Consider the following 20,373-nt stretch of genomic DNA (forward strand, 5'->3'; position numbering starts at 1 on the left):
CAAGTATCCAATTGGAGGTGCCATATGGACAAATGATTGTACAAATCTGGATCTCCGTAGAGATGTCAGAAATAGGATTATAAATCTGAGTCATAATGCTTTTTGGTATTTAAAACTATGAAAATAAGAGAGTTCTTCCATAGAGAGATGAATAGAGGAGAGAGGACAGAGGACCAGGCCCAAGATATAAAACAGGAACCTAAATCTTACATATATGAATTCCTACAACCAAACTAACACACTATATAGTCTAACAGGCTTCCCCTTCCATGTTTCAGTTACAATGTTATTTTGAAATACTGGCTAGATTGACAAAAATAGTAAAGCTATTTAAATTCAATTTAATACTTAAGAGAGAGAAAAAATATCTTTTTTGTCATTGTTGACACTATTACAAACGTCCCCCATTTTCCCCTTTGCCACACCCCCTCCCCAGGCTTTCACCACACTGTTGTCTTTGTCCATGGGCTCTTTAGACTACCCTCTTGGAATGTGTTAGGGCTTGGCTACAGCATTTACTGACTACAAAGAAGTAGTCAGTAAATGCTGAATGAACAAAATCACACAGACTTGAGTGTAAATTACAACTCCACCAATTACTAGTTATATGATGTAACTTACACTCTCTACATACCTTCTTTTTCTCATGGGTAAAAGGAAATAATGTCAATTTATTGGAGTAGCTGTATTAAATGAGATAATAAATATCAATATTTGACACTGTTTTAAACACTTAATAAGTTGTATGATAAAATTAACATTTAATAACAAACAGTTAAGTGCCTGGCACTTGTCTGAGCACTTCACCTGGATTCTTTTTTTTTTTTTTTTTTTTTTTTTTTTTTTTTTAAATATATTTTATTGATTTTTTACAGAGAGGAAGGGAGAGAGATAGAGAGTTAGAAATATCGATGAGAGAGAAACATCGATCAGCTGCCTCCCGCACATCTCCCACTGGGGATGTGCCCGCAACCCAGGTACATGCCCCCGGCCGGAATCAAACCTGGGACCCTTCAGTCCGCAGGCCGACGCTCTATCCACTGAGCCAAACCGGTTTCGGCACCTGGATTCTTTCATTGAACCCTCACAACAATCCTGAGGTTACTAGCAGTATTCACAATTTAGAAATAATAAAACATAAGCTTAAAGAAGTTAACAGATTTACTTAAATCATAATGCACCAATTTGGTGGTTTTATCTAATAAGTGGTAGCCTAGAGACAGTCTTACTCATTATATTATACTGTTATTTTTTACACACAAATTCTTATCGACAGCTTGTTTTCAGTAACCTACAAATTTATAAAGCTCAGTGATATATTATCACTGAGGCCAATTTACCTAGAGACTCGGTGATAGAGAAGAGATCGCCAGCTATTACAGGAGCTAGAAAGTCCAATCTAAATTTCAGGAAATACTTGGGTGAGGATGTGGACAATCTATTTTGTACAGAAATACAGCTTGAGCCCACAAATCGCAGGAAGTACTTAGACCATTAAATATTATTTCATCTTAGCCACGAGCAAGTTCTTTCGCGTTGCTTTACATAAAATATAACATAAATAAGAAATAAAATAATGTCATACTTTAATTGTTTTCACTTGTCAATGGAAATGCTCAGTTACACCTGACCCTGCCCTCCTGGTCCTCGTGTCCCCGACTCACGGTGTCTCTTGTATTCTGCGCTTTGGCTTCGGTTTTTTCTCCTACCCTCTCCCAATTCAGACCCCAACAACCCCGAGGTTTCGCAAGGGGCCCCACGCTTCTCCTCCCAGATCCGAAGTTATCAAGAACCTTTTCAAATAGGAGGGATACCCAGGAAACCGCTTTCCTTTCCCAGGGCTCCTCGCCTCCCTCGTCACCCTCCCCGCGAGGGTCCGGGGTGTCCTCCGGGTGGGGGACTGGGAATCGGACAGAGGGTCCCGGTTCAGCCTCGCGGGCGACGCGCGTCCCAGGTCCAGCCAGCTCCGGTTACCTTGTCATTGTCCAACCGCGTCTCCAAAATCTTATGCAGCTTCCGCGACAGCGGGTTGTTGGGTTGCGCCGAGGGCCCGCCTGCCCCATTGCTGAGGCCGTTGGCAGCCCCGGACGCGGGGACTGCGACTGCCTCCGCGCTCCCCTCGGCCATAGCGCAGGAGTCCGCCCCCAGCTCAGCCGTGGCCGCTGCAGACCGGCAGCCGAGTACTGCGCGTGCGCTGTGTGCCGCGCATGCGCCGGGGATGGCTCTGCAGGCACCGCTCCGCTCTGCCAGGCCCAGGGAAGTGATAAGGCTGGAGAAGCTAAAGGGAGGCGGAGCAAAGCCCTCAGCGTGAGAGGAGGGGACCAACGTGGTCTGAATTGCAGTCAGGTTTAGCGTTCTGGGTTAATATTTATGGGATTAAAAGGATTTCATAATCCTGAATCTATGAAAGTATAAACTGATGTTATAGTCAGCCTCCTCTCCCCAACAACAGAGAGGTGTTACGGACAGGACAGCCCCCTGTCCGAACAGCTCAGCGGGAGAGAGCTGTTCCCAATCTCGATTCTTGTCTTCTCATATAAATGTGTTTATATGAAGGACCTTGACTGTATTGTGAAAAGCCACTTTATTAAAGCAATTAAAGCATGCACCTTTATTGAAAAAGCAAAGCAAGCGAACTGATACATCTGATTTATGACAATGCAGACAGGCTTACCGCTAATTTGAAGAGCAGGTTGGGTGGGGATCCAAAGTGTATTTATATACCCTTTTGTTTATAGGATTTAAAATTTCTTCGTTGAATATTTGGCATAGATTAATTTTCAAAGTTCCTTTTTTTACTTTGTTGTGGCCTTTCCAGAAATCATGAGAAGCACCTGACAACTTTATCTTGCCAAGCCTTAAAATTGTTGGCTTCTCTGCTTAAGGAGTAAAACTGCCCTTTTTTGCTTTCCCCTTCACCCCTCCCTTTCTGCATTCTCTTAGTTGGGAGGGGTTTTTTTAACCATTTGCTCATGTCCTTGGCTGGGGAAGATAATGGCTTGTTGGTTACAAGCTGGCTGCAAATTTCCACACTGTTTGGCCTTTATTTAATTTTCCTGTCTTAGTTTCCCTATTCCTTCTGACTTGGAATCCTGTGACATAAGTATTAGGAAAACACACAGAAACCTATGCCTGGCATTTAAATTCACTAAAAGTTAATTCAAATCAAATTCACCTTCCCTGAATGCTTTTCTTTCTTATTTATTTATTTATTTATTTATTTATTTATTTATTTATTTATTTCCATCGCCATTTTTCCTCTCTATGCCCTCTACCACCTCCTCCTCTTTTGTTTGAAAAGTATTTATTGAAGGCATTTTATGAGCCAGATACTCTGGTAGGCATTGGAAGATCTACATTTTGTGTCTGAGACAAAGGACTTAAAAAAATGTTATTGGACTATGATTAGTGCTAAAGGAAAGGAAGTGCTGTTCAATGAAATAGTAATGGAGAGAGAGGCCTACTTCACCCAGGAAGGTCTGGAAAGTAATTGCCCATTAAACAGATTTAAAGAATGTGAAACATAGGGTAAAATCATTCCCGCAGGAGAAAGTATACACAGTTCCCAAACCAAGAAAGAAGTTGATTGTTCCACAAATTGGCCAAAGCCAATGTAGCTGTAGAATAAATAACAAAGAAATGAGTAACTATATGAGAAATATATTCCTAGGAAGGTCTAGATGACAAGCATCATTATTTCTATTCTTTCTTTTCTCACTGATTAAAATTTGGGTCAGACCCCACCGGTGTGGCTCCAGTGTTTGAGCCTTGACCTATGAACCTAGTAATAGGTCAAAACACTGTATAGATTTAATACAATCTCTATTAAAATATCACAGTTGGATTCCTGGTCTGGGAGCATGCCCTGGTTTCCAGCTCTGTTCCTAGTAGGAAGCATGCAGGAGGCAGCTGATCAATGATTCTCTCTCATCATTGATGTTTCTATAACTTTTTCACTCTCTCTTCCTCTCTGAAATCAATACAAATATATATATATATATATATATATATATATATATATATATATATTTAATAAGTATTTTAAAATTGGGGTCAGAATAAAGTCTCTGAACCTCTTGTGATGCATGTGTCTGCTTTTATGCCAGTACCATGATGTTTTAATTAATATAGCCTCATAGTATAGCTTGATATCAGGTTCTTCTTTCTCAATATTGCTTTGGCTATTCAGGGTCTTTTGTGGTTCCATATAAATTTTGGAATTATTTGTTCTACTTCTGTAAAAAAAGTCTTTGCTATTTTAATAGAGATTGAATTAAGTCTATAGAGTGTTTAGGATGGTATAGACATTTTAATAATATTGTTCTTCCTAACCATGAGCACAATATATGCTTCCATTTATTTGTATCTTCACTTTCTTTCTTCAGTGTCTTTTACAGGTATTTTACCTCCTTGGTTAAATTTATTACTAGGTATTTTATTTTTCTAGTACAATTGTAAATGGGATTGTTTTATTAATTAATCTTTCAGATAGTTCATTATTGGTTTATAAAAGTGCAACAGATTTCTGGATATTAATTTTGTAGGAGGAACAGAGAGGAAAAGAAGGAAAGAAATGCTTTAAAAAGAAATGGCCTGGCTGGTGTTGCTCAGTGGTTGAGCATAGACCTATGAGCCAGTAGGTCATGATGCAATTCCCAGTTGGGATGCAAGCCAATCAATGGTTCTCTTTTATCATTGACTAGAGGCCCAGTGCACGAATTTGTGCACGGGTGGAGTCCCTCTGGGTGGCCTACAGGGATCAGGCTGAAACCCACAGTCCAATGCTGCCTGTAGCTCCTACCTGTGGCTCCCACTCATCCCAGCCCCACTGTGCCTGCCACAGGCTTGCACCCAATTAGTGCCCTTTGGGAGAGGCTTGTGCTGCTGCAGCAGCTCTAGTCAGCCATGAGCTCTGCCTCTGGCACCCTCCCAAGGGGAGTGGCCTGCGGGATCAGGCTGAAACTGGCTCTCCGACATCCCCAGAGAAGGCCCAGATTGCGAGAGGGTACAGGCCAGGCTGAGGGACCCCACCGGTGCATGACCAGACAGGGGAGGGACCGCAGGAGGGCTCCAGCGCATGTCCGGCCCGTCGAGCTCAGTCCTGATCGGCCGGACCCCAGCAGCAAGCTAACCTACCAGTCAGAGCATCTGCCCCTAGTGGTCAGTGTGTGTCATAATGACTGGTAGACCAGTTGACTGCCCATTGGTGGTCAGTACATGTTATAGCCACCAGTTGAGCAGCCTTAGCATATCATTAGCATATTATGCTTTGATTGGTTGTTTGGTTGTTCTGCTGTTTGGTCTAATTGCATAATACCCTTTTATTATATAGGATGTTTCTCTCTCTTTCCCTCTACCTTCCCCTCTCTAAAATCAATAAAGGCAAATTCTTTTTTTAAAAAAAGGAAGAAAGAAAATGCCTTTATGTAATTTTTACTAAAAATCCAGTGTTATTTTCTAAGTCTGGTTTCTGGAAAACTTGTATGAGCATCACCTGGAAACTTGTCAAAAAAGCAAATTCTCAGGCCCCACCCTACACCCACTGCATGAGAAACCTTTAGGGTGAGGCCCAATAATCTACATTCTAACTGTCCTCCAGGACACTAAAATTTTGTGTTCCTCTGTTCTGGCTTCATCACATGTGTTTTTCAGTGATGTCCAAATATGACAGGTCCCAAAGAGAAACTTCATTTCTGCAATAATTTTGTTCTCTCTCTCTCTCTCTCTCTCTCTCTCTCTCTCTCTCTCTCTTTCATTCTCACAAACCTAGAGTTTGTGGAAAAATAAGTAAGAAGTGGAATTTGTATGTGGTTTTTGCATACATTCCTCATCAGTGTACTTGCTTATAAGATACCTTAAAGAACAGTGTTATTCATCTATATATCCCACAGCAGAAATTAGTATAATACCTTATGCATTCAATAAATATTTGTTGATGAACAAATAAATAAACTTTCTTATATAAAAATTAAGGTTTTGGGTTTGTTTTTTTTTAATTTACAAAGACATCCAGTTAGGATGGTGGTTGTTTATTTACTCTTTGGTGGGCACATGGTCATCTAATGTTACAACATGACATATGTGTGTATAGTTTAAACATAGAGGGAATAAATTGCCACAATCAACAAAATAATTCAAACTAAGTATCATACTAATTTGGGGTAAGGAAAATCAGATTCTTAGTTCAGTCTTAGGTTCTTAAAATATATTCAGTAAATCATGTTTAATGATGATAATATGCATTTCAGGGTTATTAAGCCTTTAGGTAAAGATCTCACTGGAAAATTAGGTTGTCATTCCTGGCAACCTAAAGCAAAGTTATGCTGATCAGAAAATTAGAAAATATTTTCTAATAACCAACCTACTAGAAAAAGCACATTAGGTGTTATTACTGAAATATGATAAATTTTGAAAATGCTAAGACCATAAAATCAAATACAGATGGTTAAAAGCAATTCTTTTTATGAACACAGATTTATGGATCAGTTAATCAATATTTGAATTATAGGTATGTTGCTTAGTTGTTAAACCATTTCTCTACAAACTACAAGTGAATATTAATGAGAAATTCCATGGCATTCAGCAGCAGCATTCTGTCACTGTGTTAGGGTAATTGTCAATTTTAATTTTAAATATTAATACAATGGAATTTGGGGGTTCAGCTTAAAGCAGTAAGTACACAGAAACAGCAAGATCTAAGTCAGGTAAGACTCTATCATAGGAGATTTGATAGCAAAGCTGTCAACAGTAACTGGTTAGCAAAATTGAATTGCTTTCCAGCAATTGGTGTATGATTATGATTGATTACATTCCTCATAACGAAGAGCTGACACCTGGGGTTATTTGGTTTTCAGTGTTCAGCCAGTCTGTTCAAAGAGATGCCTGGTGTCAAAGATGAAGTGATTCATTATGAACAAGAAATTCAATCATGAGACCAAGGAACAGAGCCTTCAACACTAGCTGGCACTTTGTACCATGGAGAGAAGAACTGAGAGAAAAGCTTGGGGAGCCACCTTTGTGAAGCACCAGCTTGGTGTGAGAGGCCTGATAAAATATGGACTGTGAATTATTGAGGTCAGCTCTATTCCTTATGTCTAAAAGAGTGAAAACAGTGTCTTGTAGTAATCTCAGAGGAGAAAAGAAGAGGAAGACTATTTGATTAAGATGAGATGATTCCAGCCCTAGCCAATTGCTCAATGGTTAGAGCGTCAACCTGAGTACTGAAGAGTCTCAGGTTCAATTCTGATCGAGGGCACGTACCTCAGTTGTAGGCTCCATCCCCAGCCCCTGTGGGAGGCAACCAATCAATGTGTCTCTCTCACATCGATGTTTCTCTCTCTCTGTCTCTCCTCCTCCCTTTCACATTCTCTCTAAAATCAAAAAAATATCCTCAGATGAGGATTAACAAACAAACAAAGCAAAAAAAGGAAAGAAAAATGAGATGATTCCCAAAGCCTAATGAACAGAAATGCTGCAAACAAAAAAGTATCCAGATCCTGTCACCCTGGCATGATCCTCAATCCAGACCCAATCTCAGACTTAAAAACATATCAGATGAGTGATGCTGTACAACAAGCATGTCAAACTCAAAGGCTAACACGGGCCAAATAAACAAGGTTTAAGTTTATGTGGGCCGCAAAAACACAAAAGCTTCCATTTTCATAGAAACGTAGGTTTATTTCAATAGAGACATGCTGAATACAAAGGGCTGAAATAAATGAGTAACATAAAATAATAGAACATTTTAATAAAAATTAATATTTTTTCTTGAACATTAACTTACCAGACACTGAATAACTGCATAAATTATTAAGTGTAATGCAAATAAACCTATTTTTCTTGTTCTACAAAAGTGAAATATTTCCTGTTGTGCACACCAAACAAGTCATTACAAAACTAATGACATGGCAATCGGCTGCTAAAATATTTGCTGCTAGTATTAGTGGAGAGAGATGGTGTGCCTGCACATAAGGTGCGTAAGAGAAATGAATGCAACATGATTATTGTAATCAGTCATTAGTGAACATTGTAGTTCATTATTAATAATTATGTATAACAGGATATTGTAAAAATTAAGTTACAATATTTTTATTAAAACATTTCTTACATACCGTTATATTGGCTGGGTCAAAAAATATTCATTGTGGGCCACATGTGGCCTATGGGCTGCGAGTTTGACATGCTTGCAGTGTACAAGGAAAAATGCTCTCTTTCTCTTGCATAACTTCAGGCTGGCTCCCCAGAGTCCTGTCTCTAAAATTTATTTCCTATTTTTTTAAATAAAGAATAGGTACTGTTATTACTTCTGACTTATAAATCACCTGCCTCAGATAGAAAGTCAGCATCAAATAAAAATTACTTATAAAGTATATCTCTACATATTTTTCCATACCTGACACAAATTTATGATGATGAATTTTTAAATCAAGAATTTTTTAAGGTCATTGAATTGATGTTCCTTATTCCTGCTTAACTTTATCTATATAATAAAAGCCTAAGTGACCATATGATGTGCACTGATGACCAGGGGACAGATGCTTAATGCAGGAGCTGCCCCCTGGTGGTCAGTGCACTCCCACAGAGGGAGTGCCACTCAGCTAGAAGCTGGGCTCACAGCTGGCAAGAACAGCAGCAGTGGCGAGAGCCTCTCCGGCCTCCGCAGCAGCACTAAGGAGCAGCGAGCTAAGTGGTAAGGAACAGCGAGCAGCAGGTGGTAAGGAGTGAGGAATTCCAGACTGCAAGAGGGCACAGGTTGGGCTGAACAACTCCTTCTCCTTCAGTGCATGAATTTCATGCACCAGGCCTCTAGTAAAGGAATATAAACTTTTTGTAAACTCTAATGATGCTAATATTACTTTTTTCTTTAAAAAAAAAAAAAGCCATAGCTCTGGTAGGTGTGCCTCATTGGTTAGAGCTCTGGCTGGCACACTGAAGGATTGTGGGTTTGATTTTCAGTCAAGGTCACATACTTGGGTTGCAGGTTCTATTCTTGGCCCCGTTCAGGGTGCATGTGGGAGGCAACCAATCAATGTGTCTTTCTTTCCATCATTGTTCCCCCCTTTCCCACTCCCCTTCCTTCCCTCCCTCCCACTCTCTCTGAAAATCAATGGAAAAAATATCATCCAGTGAAAATTAAAAACCAAAGAGCCATAAAATACCGTTGAGTTTATTTTAGTTCTACATGTTAATTAGCCATGATTTCTGAAGAAATTCAGGTCAAGTTACAGGGTAATTTTCTTCTTTTTTTAAAAAACTGTACTTTTATTTATTTGTTATTTTTTGTTAATCCTCACCTGAGGACATTTTTCCATTGATTTTTAGGGAGAGTGGAAGAGAGAGGGGAAGACAAAGAGAAACATCGATGTGAGAGAAACACATCAATTAGTTGCCTCCTGCATGAGCTCTGACCAGGGCCCAGGCCAGGGAGGAGCTTGCAACCAAGGTATGTGCTCTTGACTGGAATCGAACCTGGGACCCTTTGGTCCACAGGACAACACTCTATCCACTGAGCAAAACCATCAAAGGCCAGGGTAATTTTCTTTAAAAGTAGAAAGCAAAGTTAATTATTTGTTGAAATTATGATATCCTCCAAAAGGTAAGAGATCATTTAAAATTAAGTGTAATAAAAGAATACCTAGTTAACTAGCTATAACTTCTTATAAGCAACAACATTAAAATTACTATTAATGATTTAATAATGAGGTTTTTCCCCACTGGAGAGAAGTAGATAAAATGGAGATAGTAGTCAGAAAAATGAATGCATATTATTAGGCCTAACATTTCCATTTGCTTCCAGTAGGTGCAAACAATATATCCTGGTAAAGTCTTATGTTTAATTCAAAGAAAGTACTTTTACCCAAAATGCCTTAAATAATATTTAAATTGGGATGAAAACTAAAACTACTCACACTTTTCCACATTTAGCATGCTGTATTTAAAATAGCTATGTATATTTGTATAATATTTTGAATGTCTATGTACTATATTGAGTTTCGATTATTAAATGTATGAAAGTGCTACATTAAGTCTATTTTGGGATTAAGAGAGTATAAATAGTAAAAAAATTAAAAAGTATGAGAATATTCACAAAATTGTTTTAATCTTCACCCTAGGACATGCTTTCAGACAGAGAGGAAGGAAGAGGAAACAAGAGAGAGAAAAAGAGAGAGAAGCATCAAAACCAAAATCTGGGTATATGCCCTGACTGAGAATTGAACCCATTTCCTATCCACATGGAGGGCACTCCAACCAACTGAACCACACTGACCAGGGAAGTATGAGAATATTAATACAAATATTTTTTATACATTTTATGTAAATTTTCATTTTATATACATAAATGATTGTATAGACAAACTATACATTTATAAATAATAATATAAGTAGGGAGAAAAATACCAAATTTTCAAAAAGTCAGAGAGATCATATGGGAGAACACAGAAAAAAAAGGCTTCATTAAAAATGACAGTATATGTTCTTATTTATGTAACACTAGAGGCCTGGTGCACAAAAATTTTTGCACTCGGGGGGGTCCCTCAGCCTGGCCTATGCCCTCTTGCAGTCTGGGATCCCTCGGAGGATGTCCACCTGCTGGCTTAGGCCCGCTCCCTGGGGGGTCGGGCCCAAGCTGGCAGTCAGACATCCCTCTGGCAGCCGGGCAGCCCTCAGGGGATGTCCACTTGCCAGCAGAGAGCAGACCTAAGCTGCAGTCAGATATCCTGAACACTGCTGAGGAGGCAGGAGAGGCTCCCACCACCACCACTGTGGTGGCAGCCATCAGCCTGGCTTGTGGCTGAGCAGAGCTCCCCATGTGGGAGTGCACTGACCACCAGGGGACAGCTCCTGCATTGAGCATATGCCCCCTGGTGGTCAGTGTGTGTCATAGTGACCAGTCATTCCCAGTGGTTCTGTTGTTAGGGTCACTTTGCATATTACCCTTTTATTATATAGAATAGAGGCCTGGTGCATGGGTGGGGACCGACTGATTTGCCCTGAAGGGTGTCCTGGATCTGGGTGGGGGTCCTGCTGGGGTGCCTGGCCAGCATGGATGATGGGCTGATGGCTGTTTGCAGGCTGGTCAAGCCCCCCAGTGGGGACCCTCACCCCATGGAGGTTTGGCCAGCCTGGGTGAGGGGCTGATGGCTGTTTTCAGACTGACCAAGCCCCCTGGTGACCGAAGCTCCTAGCCTTTCCTTTTTTTTTTTTTTTTTTTTTTATTCGTTCCAGCTCCGTGGCCATGGCGACTGGAAGCAGGTATCTGGGGTTTATTTATCTTCTATAATTGAAACTTTGTTGCCTTGAGAGGAGGCAGCAGCTGGCCGGGAAGCTTGGCTTCTTCCATCGCCAGGGCAACCAAGCCTCCTGCTTGCTCCAGCTCTGTGGCTGCCGGCCGCCATCTTGGTTGGGTTAATTTGCATATAGTCGCTCTGATTGGCTGGTGCACGTGCCTTGGGGCGTAGTGAAGGTATAGTCAATTTGCATGTTTGTCTATTATTAGGTAAGACTAGAGGCCCAGTGCACAAAAATTCATGCACTTCGTCAGGGGGTGGGGGTCCCTCAGCCAGGCCTGCATCCTCTGGCACCCTGGGAGCCCTCAGAGGATGTTCAACTAATGGCTTAGGCCTGCTCCCCAGGACAGCAGACGTAAGCTGGCAGTCAGACATTCCTCGGGCAGTCTGGGAGCCCTCAGGGGATGTCTGACTAACAGCTTAGCCCTGCTCCCCACACAGGTTGTGGGCCTAAGCTGCTAGTCGGACACCCTTAGCACTGTCGCAGAGGTGGGAGAAGCTCCTGCCACTGCCACTGCACTGGCCAGCCATGAGCCAGCTTCTGGATGAGCAGCACTCCCCTTGTGGAAGCACACTGACCAGCAGGGAGCAGCTCCTGCATTGAGCATCTGCCCCCTGGTGGTCAGTGCACATCATAGCGACCAGTCATTCCCGGTTGTTCTGCCTTTAGGGTCAATTTACATATTATTCTTTTATTATATAGGATTTTCATGTGAAGGTAGAAGAATTAGACATAGACATTCCAACTATAGAAAAGTCCATGACAAATTGTCAAAAATATTAGAGTTTTAAGTCTATAAAGTTTGTTATATAATGGAAAACAAACACTGAAACAGAGAAGAGACACTGGAGATATTTTTGTATAAATGATGATATTTGCTTGTTTAACTAGGAGGATATATAAAAGGATGCATCTGGCCTATTAAAAATGGATAAATCAGCGGACGAGGAAGCTGTGAAAGCTCTTAGCATTTCCTTTACACCTCTTTGTATTATTTCACTTATACAATAAACATATGCTAGTATTTTTTTTTCACACTTAAATCTTTTGTTGAAGTAAAACAGAAAATTGCATAGATCATGTGTTCAGCTCAATGAAGTATCACAGAGTGAACATAACCATATTATCACCAAACTGATGAAAAAAAATTACTGTCATCTCAGAAGCCCCCCTCATGTCCCTTCTAGTCAGTACCCTCGGGATCTCATCTCTCTTACCTCTATCTCCACAGATTAGTGCCATTACTTTTCAACTTTATATAAATGAAACAATGCACTATAGACATTTTTTATATATATTTGTGCTCGGTAATTTAACTTATGTTTGTAAGATTCATCCATGTTGTTTTATGTAACAGTAGTTCATTCCTTTTTATTGCCACAAATACTCAGTTTATGCTCTACCATTGATGGGAGTTTTGTTGTTTCCAATATTAAGGTAGTAGAAATAATACGAATACTGCTGCAAAAATTCCTGTACATGTTTTTACTGGACATATGTTTTATTCCTTTGGGAATGTATCAGGGTTCTGTTTGCACTGAGCAACCTTGATGTGTGAGGTAACATTCTGGACAAAGATCAGGCTTGCTTACTGTTTCCTATAAAACAGCAGGCTCCCCAAGTTCAGTGTTTCTTCTCCTGGTATTGCAACCCACTGCATATGCAGGTGCCATCTGGGCTCTCTGTGTTGTGTCCAATGGAAATGGGGAATAGACATATTTCCCACTGTTCACACTATTTCCTATGCCAGGAGTAATAAAATACTTTGTCTCTGGCCCAGGTCTCTTCTACCAGCATCTTTGAAATAGTAACAGGCTAACTGATTAGCTTGTAATAAAAGTGAAATAAAATCCCAACTCCACACCCATCACTCCAAATGCTTCAGTGTATATTTTCCACAAATATAACCACAATAAAAACATCAAAATCAGGGAAATAACATTGAAAAATTACTGTCTGTGTAGATTGACTGGCTCAACACCACCAAACCCTTTGAGGACAGCCACCAGCACAAGCTGTGAGACAAGGAAGGGGGTGATGAATTTCCCGAAGAGTCGCCCACGGGCCTTTTAGGAAACGGTGTGATCTGGCTGGGGCTACCGCGGCTACTGCATTCCCTTCATCCTAACGCATTCCTTTCATCATAGGTCAGCTGGCCAGGATGTACCAGGGTAGCTGCTCTGGCTCTGGCTCTGGCTCTGGCTGCAGCTGTCTGACACTCCAGGACCCTCAGAACCATTGTGACAGGGCGGCCCCTGGCGCTGGTGTAGAGGAGGTCTTCTACAAGTGGGTGTGTGTAGGGCAGTAGAAGGTGTGCATCCTGAGCCTGCCGGACGGGGGCAGCCCAGGCTGCGTGAGCTGCCAGTGTCTGCTCTCCTGGCATTGCTAAATCCACCCTGAAGTCCCCATAGAACCTTTGTGCCCCTCCATGGCACTGGCGCAAGGCGGGAGGGGGAAAGGGAGCCTTTGAAGGGCAGAGGTTCAGACGAAGGAGGGCGGAGCAAACGAAGAAAGGAAATCCCCGGGAAGCCCGGTCCCCCAGAGACAGGGGATCCAGGTGCCGCAGATTCTCCCACAGATACTTTGCACAGCCTGTCCCAGATGCTACCAGCACCCCATCTGTTTACTCTCCTCCCAGCCCTTTCCTGGCCTGTCCACACAGGTTGAGTCACAGTAAATTATTTGATGGTCTTGAAAAAAGAAGTACTCAGATCCGTCCAAGTTTCCTAAAGACAAGAATCACAGATGCCTTTCTTATCACTTCTTTATATTCTTCTCAGTCTTGAACAATTTCTCAACCTTTCCTAACTTTTATGGCTGACACTTTTGAAGAGTATAGGTCAGCCATTTTATAGAATGTCCCTCAATTTCACTGCTGAGCTGTTTCCTCATAATGAGATTCAGTATGCAATATTGGTAGGGATGTCACTGTAATTGATCCTGGGTTCTCTTTGCATCTTATCAGGCAGTGCAGAAGTTTATTTTGTCTAATTTCTGATGATATTCACCCTGGTCATTTGATTAAGGTGGTGTCTGCCAGGATTCTTCACTGTAAAGTTGCACTTTTTTTATTTCTAGTTAATGTGTTTCATGGGAAGTAATTTGAAACTATTTAAATATCCCATTTCTCATCAAACTTTAAACTTAGTTGTTTAGGACTTATAGTTTCCCATTTTATTCAATGAGTCACAATTCATTACTATTATTATTTATTTTTATGCTCAAATTGTCCCAGACTTTGCCAGTAGGAGGCCATCCAAAGTGGCTTCTGTGTCCTTTTTAAACAATTTCACCAATTATTTGCTTACATTCTGTCATAATAACATATTCCAGGCTCATTTCATGCTTTTGGTGCTTACATATTCATCCACACATTCTGAAAACCATGAGTTCACATCAATCCTTCTATTTCCTATCAACACCTCAGGATTCATTTTCATTTTCTTCCTTTCTGATTGTAATTCCCTTCTTAAACAATAGGAAACTTGGCTTCCATTATCCCTAAATTAGTTACTTATTTGTTCAATCACCTCTATGTAAGCTAGTAGAACCAGCCCCCCCCCCCAAAAAAAAAAATGGACAGGCAACTCACATAAGAGAATATCTAATTGTCAATACGCATAGGGAAAGGTGCTCAATATCATTAATAATTCAAAAATGCAAATTAAAACCACAATAAAAATCTCACTAATACCCAAGTGGAGTTAGGATGGAGAACATAATATTACATTATACTAGTCATCTATAAATTAGTATAACTACTTTGAAAAAGATTTTGGACTTCTTTACAAAAATATGATAGAACAATTCTTCTACTAAAGTACATTCAAAGAGAATATCTATAATATATGAAAAGGAATATTAATAGTAACATTATTTGAAATGAAAACTACCTGAAAGTCCATAAAACTCTGAATAAAATTGTAGTATATTCATATAAAGAAATGTCATATTGCAATGAACATGAACAAACTGCAAAAGACACCTAACAACATAGACTAATCTCACAAACATACATTGAGCAAAAGAATGACCTTAAATGATAGTGTTATATGAGGTTTAAGAAAAAGTACCAGGCAGAACTAAACAATGTTGTTAGAATAGTGATGCCTACAGAGGTGAGAGAAAAACCTCTCTTCAAGAAAGGGCTGAGGAGCCATTTCTAGAATGCCAGAATATTCTGTCTGTTGGCTTAGAGCTGCTTTGTAATTTTTTGTTAATCTTTACTTATACCTTCAGCTCTGGCTCTGGCTGCAGCTGTCTGACACTCCACGACCCTCAGAACCATTGTGACATGGCGGCCCCTGGCGCTGGTGTAGAAGAGGTCTTCTACAAGCGGGTGTGTGTAGGGCAGTAGAAGGTGTGCATGCTGAGCCTGCCGGACGGGGGAGTTAGTAACTAAAAAAACTGTTTTTTTCCAGACTATCCCTTTGCTAATCAGTTAGCCTGTTACTATTTCAAGGATGCTGGTAGAAGAGACCTGGGCCAGAGACATGGTATAAGTAAAGGTATAAGTATATCTTACACTTTCTATAGACATATATTTTATAGTTTTAAAAGGTTCAAAATCAATTGGCCCTTCCCTGATGCAGATAATTGATGTAAAGTCTTATTGTTTAATATATTGGCTTTAAATGCTCAGTCAGGCTTTTAATGCCTCTTACATAAGTCTTAAGTTATTTTTCCAGACTATCCCTTTGCCCTATAAAATATGTCTTCTATAAACAACCAAGGCACCACGAAGAAAAATTAGAAAAAGTTAAGAGCAAGCAATTCACCAAAGAAGAAATTGAAATGAAAACCATTTAAAAAAATAAATGTCATTACTAAATAAATACAAATTTTTGATATATATTCTTTACTTATCAGAATGGTAAAGTAATTATAATATCCAGTATTGCAATTGTGTGAGAAAATAGGAACTCCCATTAAATTCTAGAGAAGAAGAATAATGAAAGGAAAAGAGAATTTAATTGGACAATAAAGATGTCAAGTGAATGTAATGAAGAAATGAAAAACTATCTATGAAACAGAGGGGAGAAGCCAATCATTGTCAATACCAAAAACACATTCGCTTGAGAGAAACATCCAGATCATGTAATTCAAAGAACATGTAAACTTAATTTTTTTTTTCTAAAATCATAATCCTATCACAAAAACTCAGGCAAATTTAAGAATGGCAGGCACAGGTTTGGTGTCTAGAGAGGTTGTGGTGGATGGACCAGGGTTATGAAATACCTGGTGTACCTGAAGCAGCTGCGGTGCTGGTGATTGAGGCAACTCAGAGACACCGACCTACTAAGAACTACTTGAGCTACCTAAAAGTCCCAGATTATTCTGCTTTTGAAAAGGACATAATGAGGCCCTGGACAGGTAGTTCAGTTGGTTAGAGTGTCATCCTGATGCGTCAAGGTTTAGGGTTCCATCCCTGGTCAGGGCACATACAAGAATCAACCAATAAATACATAAGTAAGCGCAACAACAAATGAGTGTTTCTCTTTCTCTCCCTTTCTCTTTTTCTCTAAATCAATTAAGAAAAGAAAGAAAGAAAGAAAGAAAGAAAGAAAGAAAGAAAGAAAGAAAGAAAGAAAAAGGAAGGAAGGAAGGAAGGAAGGAAGGAAGGAAGGAAGGAAGGAAGGAAGGGAGGAAATAATAAGAAAGGAATTTAAAAGACTGGCTTCTGGACAACCAATTGAATTGCTCTATATGAAACAATATCAACCTCCAGCTCCTTCCTTGGGTCAGAAAAATGAAACCATTACATGATAAGAATGTGTAAACAATTCTATGGCCCAGTTAGAGCATCAAGCAGTTCTAATTGAGAATCTGAGACTAATGTCACAGCATGGATGCAATGCCTAGAAAGTATATCATGAAAATCTAATTCATGTGATTGAACACACAGAAAGAGCTCCAGAAGTTAAGGAAACATGTTAAATATTTAAATTGGTAGCAAAAAAATCATTCAATTCACAGCTGGATCTAAATTAAGAGAATTGAAGTCAAACTAGATATCACTGGCCAGTAAGAATTACGAGATTGAAAGGAATATTGTGCAATTAGAAGATGAAGTCTTTCAAATGAAGTGCCAACATGGAGAGGCCAACCAAGAAGACATTAGACAAGACTTCTGAAAAGACAAAACTAATTCAATGGTGGCTGGGACTAGTGTCCTTTTGATGGATTCTTCACTCATATCTGACACCTGGGCTGGGAGGATTCACACAAAGGCATATGTCAGAGTCTAACAGAAGCTATATTACCTTCTATGACTTGGCCTTAGAAGTCACTCAGTGTTACTCCTCCTGCATTGAATTAGAAGCAAATCAGTGCGACCCGCCCATACACAAGGGGAAAGGAATTGGATTCCACCTCAGATAGAAATACTGTTGAAGAATTTGTGGATATATTTGTTTTTTACAAACTTGGACATGTTTGAATACCCCCCCCCCAATTAGGTGCAGAGCAAAGTAGGCATCCATTTAGAGGGTGAGCCTTAAATAGATTCTGATAGGTGTCCTTGAAAGAAGAGGGGAAGACACACAGACACACATACAGGGAAGACAACATGAAGACACACACCACATGAAGACAGAGATTGGAACAATGAGTCTATAAGCTGAGGAACACTGGAAACCACCAGAAGCTGGGAGAGATGCATGGAACCAATTCTTCCTGGAGCCTTAAGAAAGAGCATGGCCTTGCTGACACCTTGACTTCAGACATCTAACCTCCAGATCTATGAGAAAATAAAGTTTGATTGTCTTAAGCCTCCTCCCAATAAAAATCAGAATGCTTCCCCCAAGATGCTTTGACATGGTCAGTTCCCTCCTTGTTGGTGTTGCCTTAATTATGCCTTAAGTCTACCAAATAGAAGCAATTAGAGATTTCTTTAAGCACTTAGATGTCCAGCAGAGATGTAGCTAGTGGGCGGTGGGGATTTGCCACCCTGAAGCATGCCTTTTGGGATATTGATTCTTTTAAACTGCCCACTTTCAGGAAATGAGACTCAGGAAATTTTTAAATTATGCCTTATTTTATGTGTTTATATTGTGGTAAAATATATATAGCAACAAGTTTATCATTTTAACCATCTTTAAGTGTACTAGTCCCATGACATTAAATACATCCACATTATTGTGCAACTATCACCACCATTCATTTCCAGAACTTTGTCATCTTCTCAAACTGCAACTCTGTTCCCATTAAACAGTAATTTCCCTTTACCTAATTCCTTTAGCTTCTGGCAACCATTCCCTTTCTTTAATATACAAAAAAAAAATGAGTTTATTATTGAAAGATGAGTTTATATCCCTCATCTGAGGTAAATATACAATTAGCAACTATTCTAAGCAATAGACAGTTAAACCCATTCTAAGAAGTACAAATAGACAGTTACAAAATAGTCACAGATATAAAGTACAACATAAGGAATACACTATTGTTTTCAAGAGTACAAGTCTTGTATTTCTTTTTTTATTTTTTAAATCTTTATTGTAGAGATTATTATAGATGACTCCCTTATTTTCCCCCATTGCTCCTCTCCACCAGTTCCCACCTCACCCCAGGCGTTCACCACCCTACTGTCTGTGTCCATGGGTAAGATCTTTGGTTAATCTCTTCCCACTCCCCCTTTCCCTCTGAGATTTGTCAGTCTGTTCCATGTTTCCATGCCTCTGATTCTATTTTATTCACCAGTTTATTTTGTTCATTAGATTTATTGTTCATTTATTTTGATTTTAATATTCAATTGTTGATAGATATGTATTTATTGCCATTTTATTATTCATATTTTTATCATTTTTCTTTTTCCTCTTCTTAATGAATGCCCTTCAACATTTTATGTAATACTGGTTTGATGGTGATGAATTCCTTTAGCTTTTTCTTGTGTGGGAAGCTCTTTATTTGACCCTCAATTCTAAATAACATCTTTGCTGGGTAGAGTAATCTTGGCCATAGGTCCTTGCTGTTCATCTCTTTGAATATTTCTTGCCACTCCCTTTTGGCCTGCAAAGTTTCTGTTGAGAAATCAGCTGAAAGTCTTATGGGAGGTATCTTGAAGGTAACTAACTGTCTTTCTCTTGCTACTTTTAAGATTCTCTTTATCTTCAACCCTTGGCATTTTAATTATGATGTATCTTGGTGTGGTCCTCTTTGGGTTCCTCTTGTTTTGGAATCTCCATGCTTCTTGGACTTGTAAGTTTATTACTTTCACCAGGTAGGGGAAATTTTCTGTCATTATTTCTTCAAGTAGGTTTTCAATATCTTGCTCTCTCTCTTATTCTTCTGGCACCATAATGCAAATGTTGGTACGCTTGAAGTTAGCCCAAAGGTTCCTTACACTATGTTCATATATTTGGATTCTTTTTTCCTTTTGTTGTTCTGATTGGGTGTTTTTTGCTTGCTCACATTTCAAATCGTTGATTTGATTCTCAGAATCCTCTGCTCTACTGTTGAATCCCTGTAAATTATTCTTTATTTCAGTTAGGTTATGCTTACTCTCTGACTGGTCCTTTTTCATTTCTTTGACATTCTAAGTACCTTGAAGCTCTCATAAAGATACTTGAGTAACCTTATAACCATGGTTTTGAACTCTGTATCCAGTAGTTTGTTTGCTTCCCATTTCTTTCATCTGTGACATGTTTCTTTGTCTCCGCATTTCGGCTGCTTCCCTGTGTTTGTTTCTATGTATTAGGTAGAGTTACTATGTCTCCTGGAATTGGTAGAGTGGCCTTGTATGGTAGGTGTCCTGTAGGGTCCAGGGGCTCAGACTCCCAAGTCACCTGAGTTGGGCACTCTACGTGTGTCCCTGTGTGGGCTGTGTGCACAGTCTTATAGTTGAGTCTTGATTGCTCTTGGCATCATTGGGAGGAATTGACCTCTAGGCAAATTGGTTGTGAGGACCAGCTGTGACTAAAGTGGAAGAGCTGCTGTACAGGAAACACCCCTATGGAGCAGGACTTGCTTCAGTGGGTCTTTGGTGCTCATTGAGTCTACCTCTTGAGTGTGTCACTTGTGGATGTGTAGAGTTGTAATCTGGTATGATCTGAATCTGTCCACTGGGTGCACAGGCACTAGGGCCTC

The 20,373-nt window shown here is 39.9% G+C and overlaps 1 protein-coding gene and 1 pseudogene across 2 annotated transcripts in view; one reads left to right on the top strand and one right to left on the bottom strand.

The window, feature by feature from the left end:
• COG6 (component of oligomeric golgi complex 6) overlaps positions 1-2,188 on the bottom strand; it is a 118,805-nt gene extending 116,617 nt beyond the window's left edge. The window contains exon 1 of the mRNA XM_081083000.1: positions 1,975-2,188. Coding sequence (XP_080939126.1) covers positions 1,975-2,127 — 153 coding nt within the window. The 5' untranslated portion in view covers positions 2,128-2,188. The remainder of the gene's footprint in view (positions 1-1,974) is intronic.
• A 14,277-nt stretch (positions 2,189-16,465) lies between these two features.
• Positions 16,466-17,423, top strand: LOC308513254 (pre-mRNA-splicing factor SPF27-like; annotated as a pseudogene). Its single transcript has 2 exons — positions 16,466-16,651; positions 16,947-17,423. The product of its transcript is annotated as a pre-mRNA-splicing factor SPF27-like (transcript).
• Positions 17,424-20,373: the final 2,950 nt, after the last annotated feature.

The sequence above is a fragment of the Myotis nattereri genome (genome assembly GCF_964212035.1).
Source record: "Myotis nattereri genome assembly, chromosome: 2".
Taxonomy (NCBI): domain Eukaryota; kingdom Metazoa; phylum Chordata; class Mammalia; order Chiroptera; family Vespertilionidae; genus Myotis; species Myotis nattereri.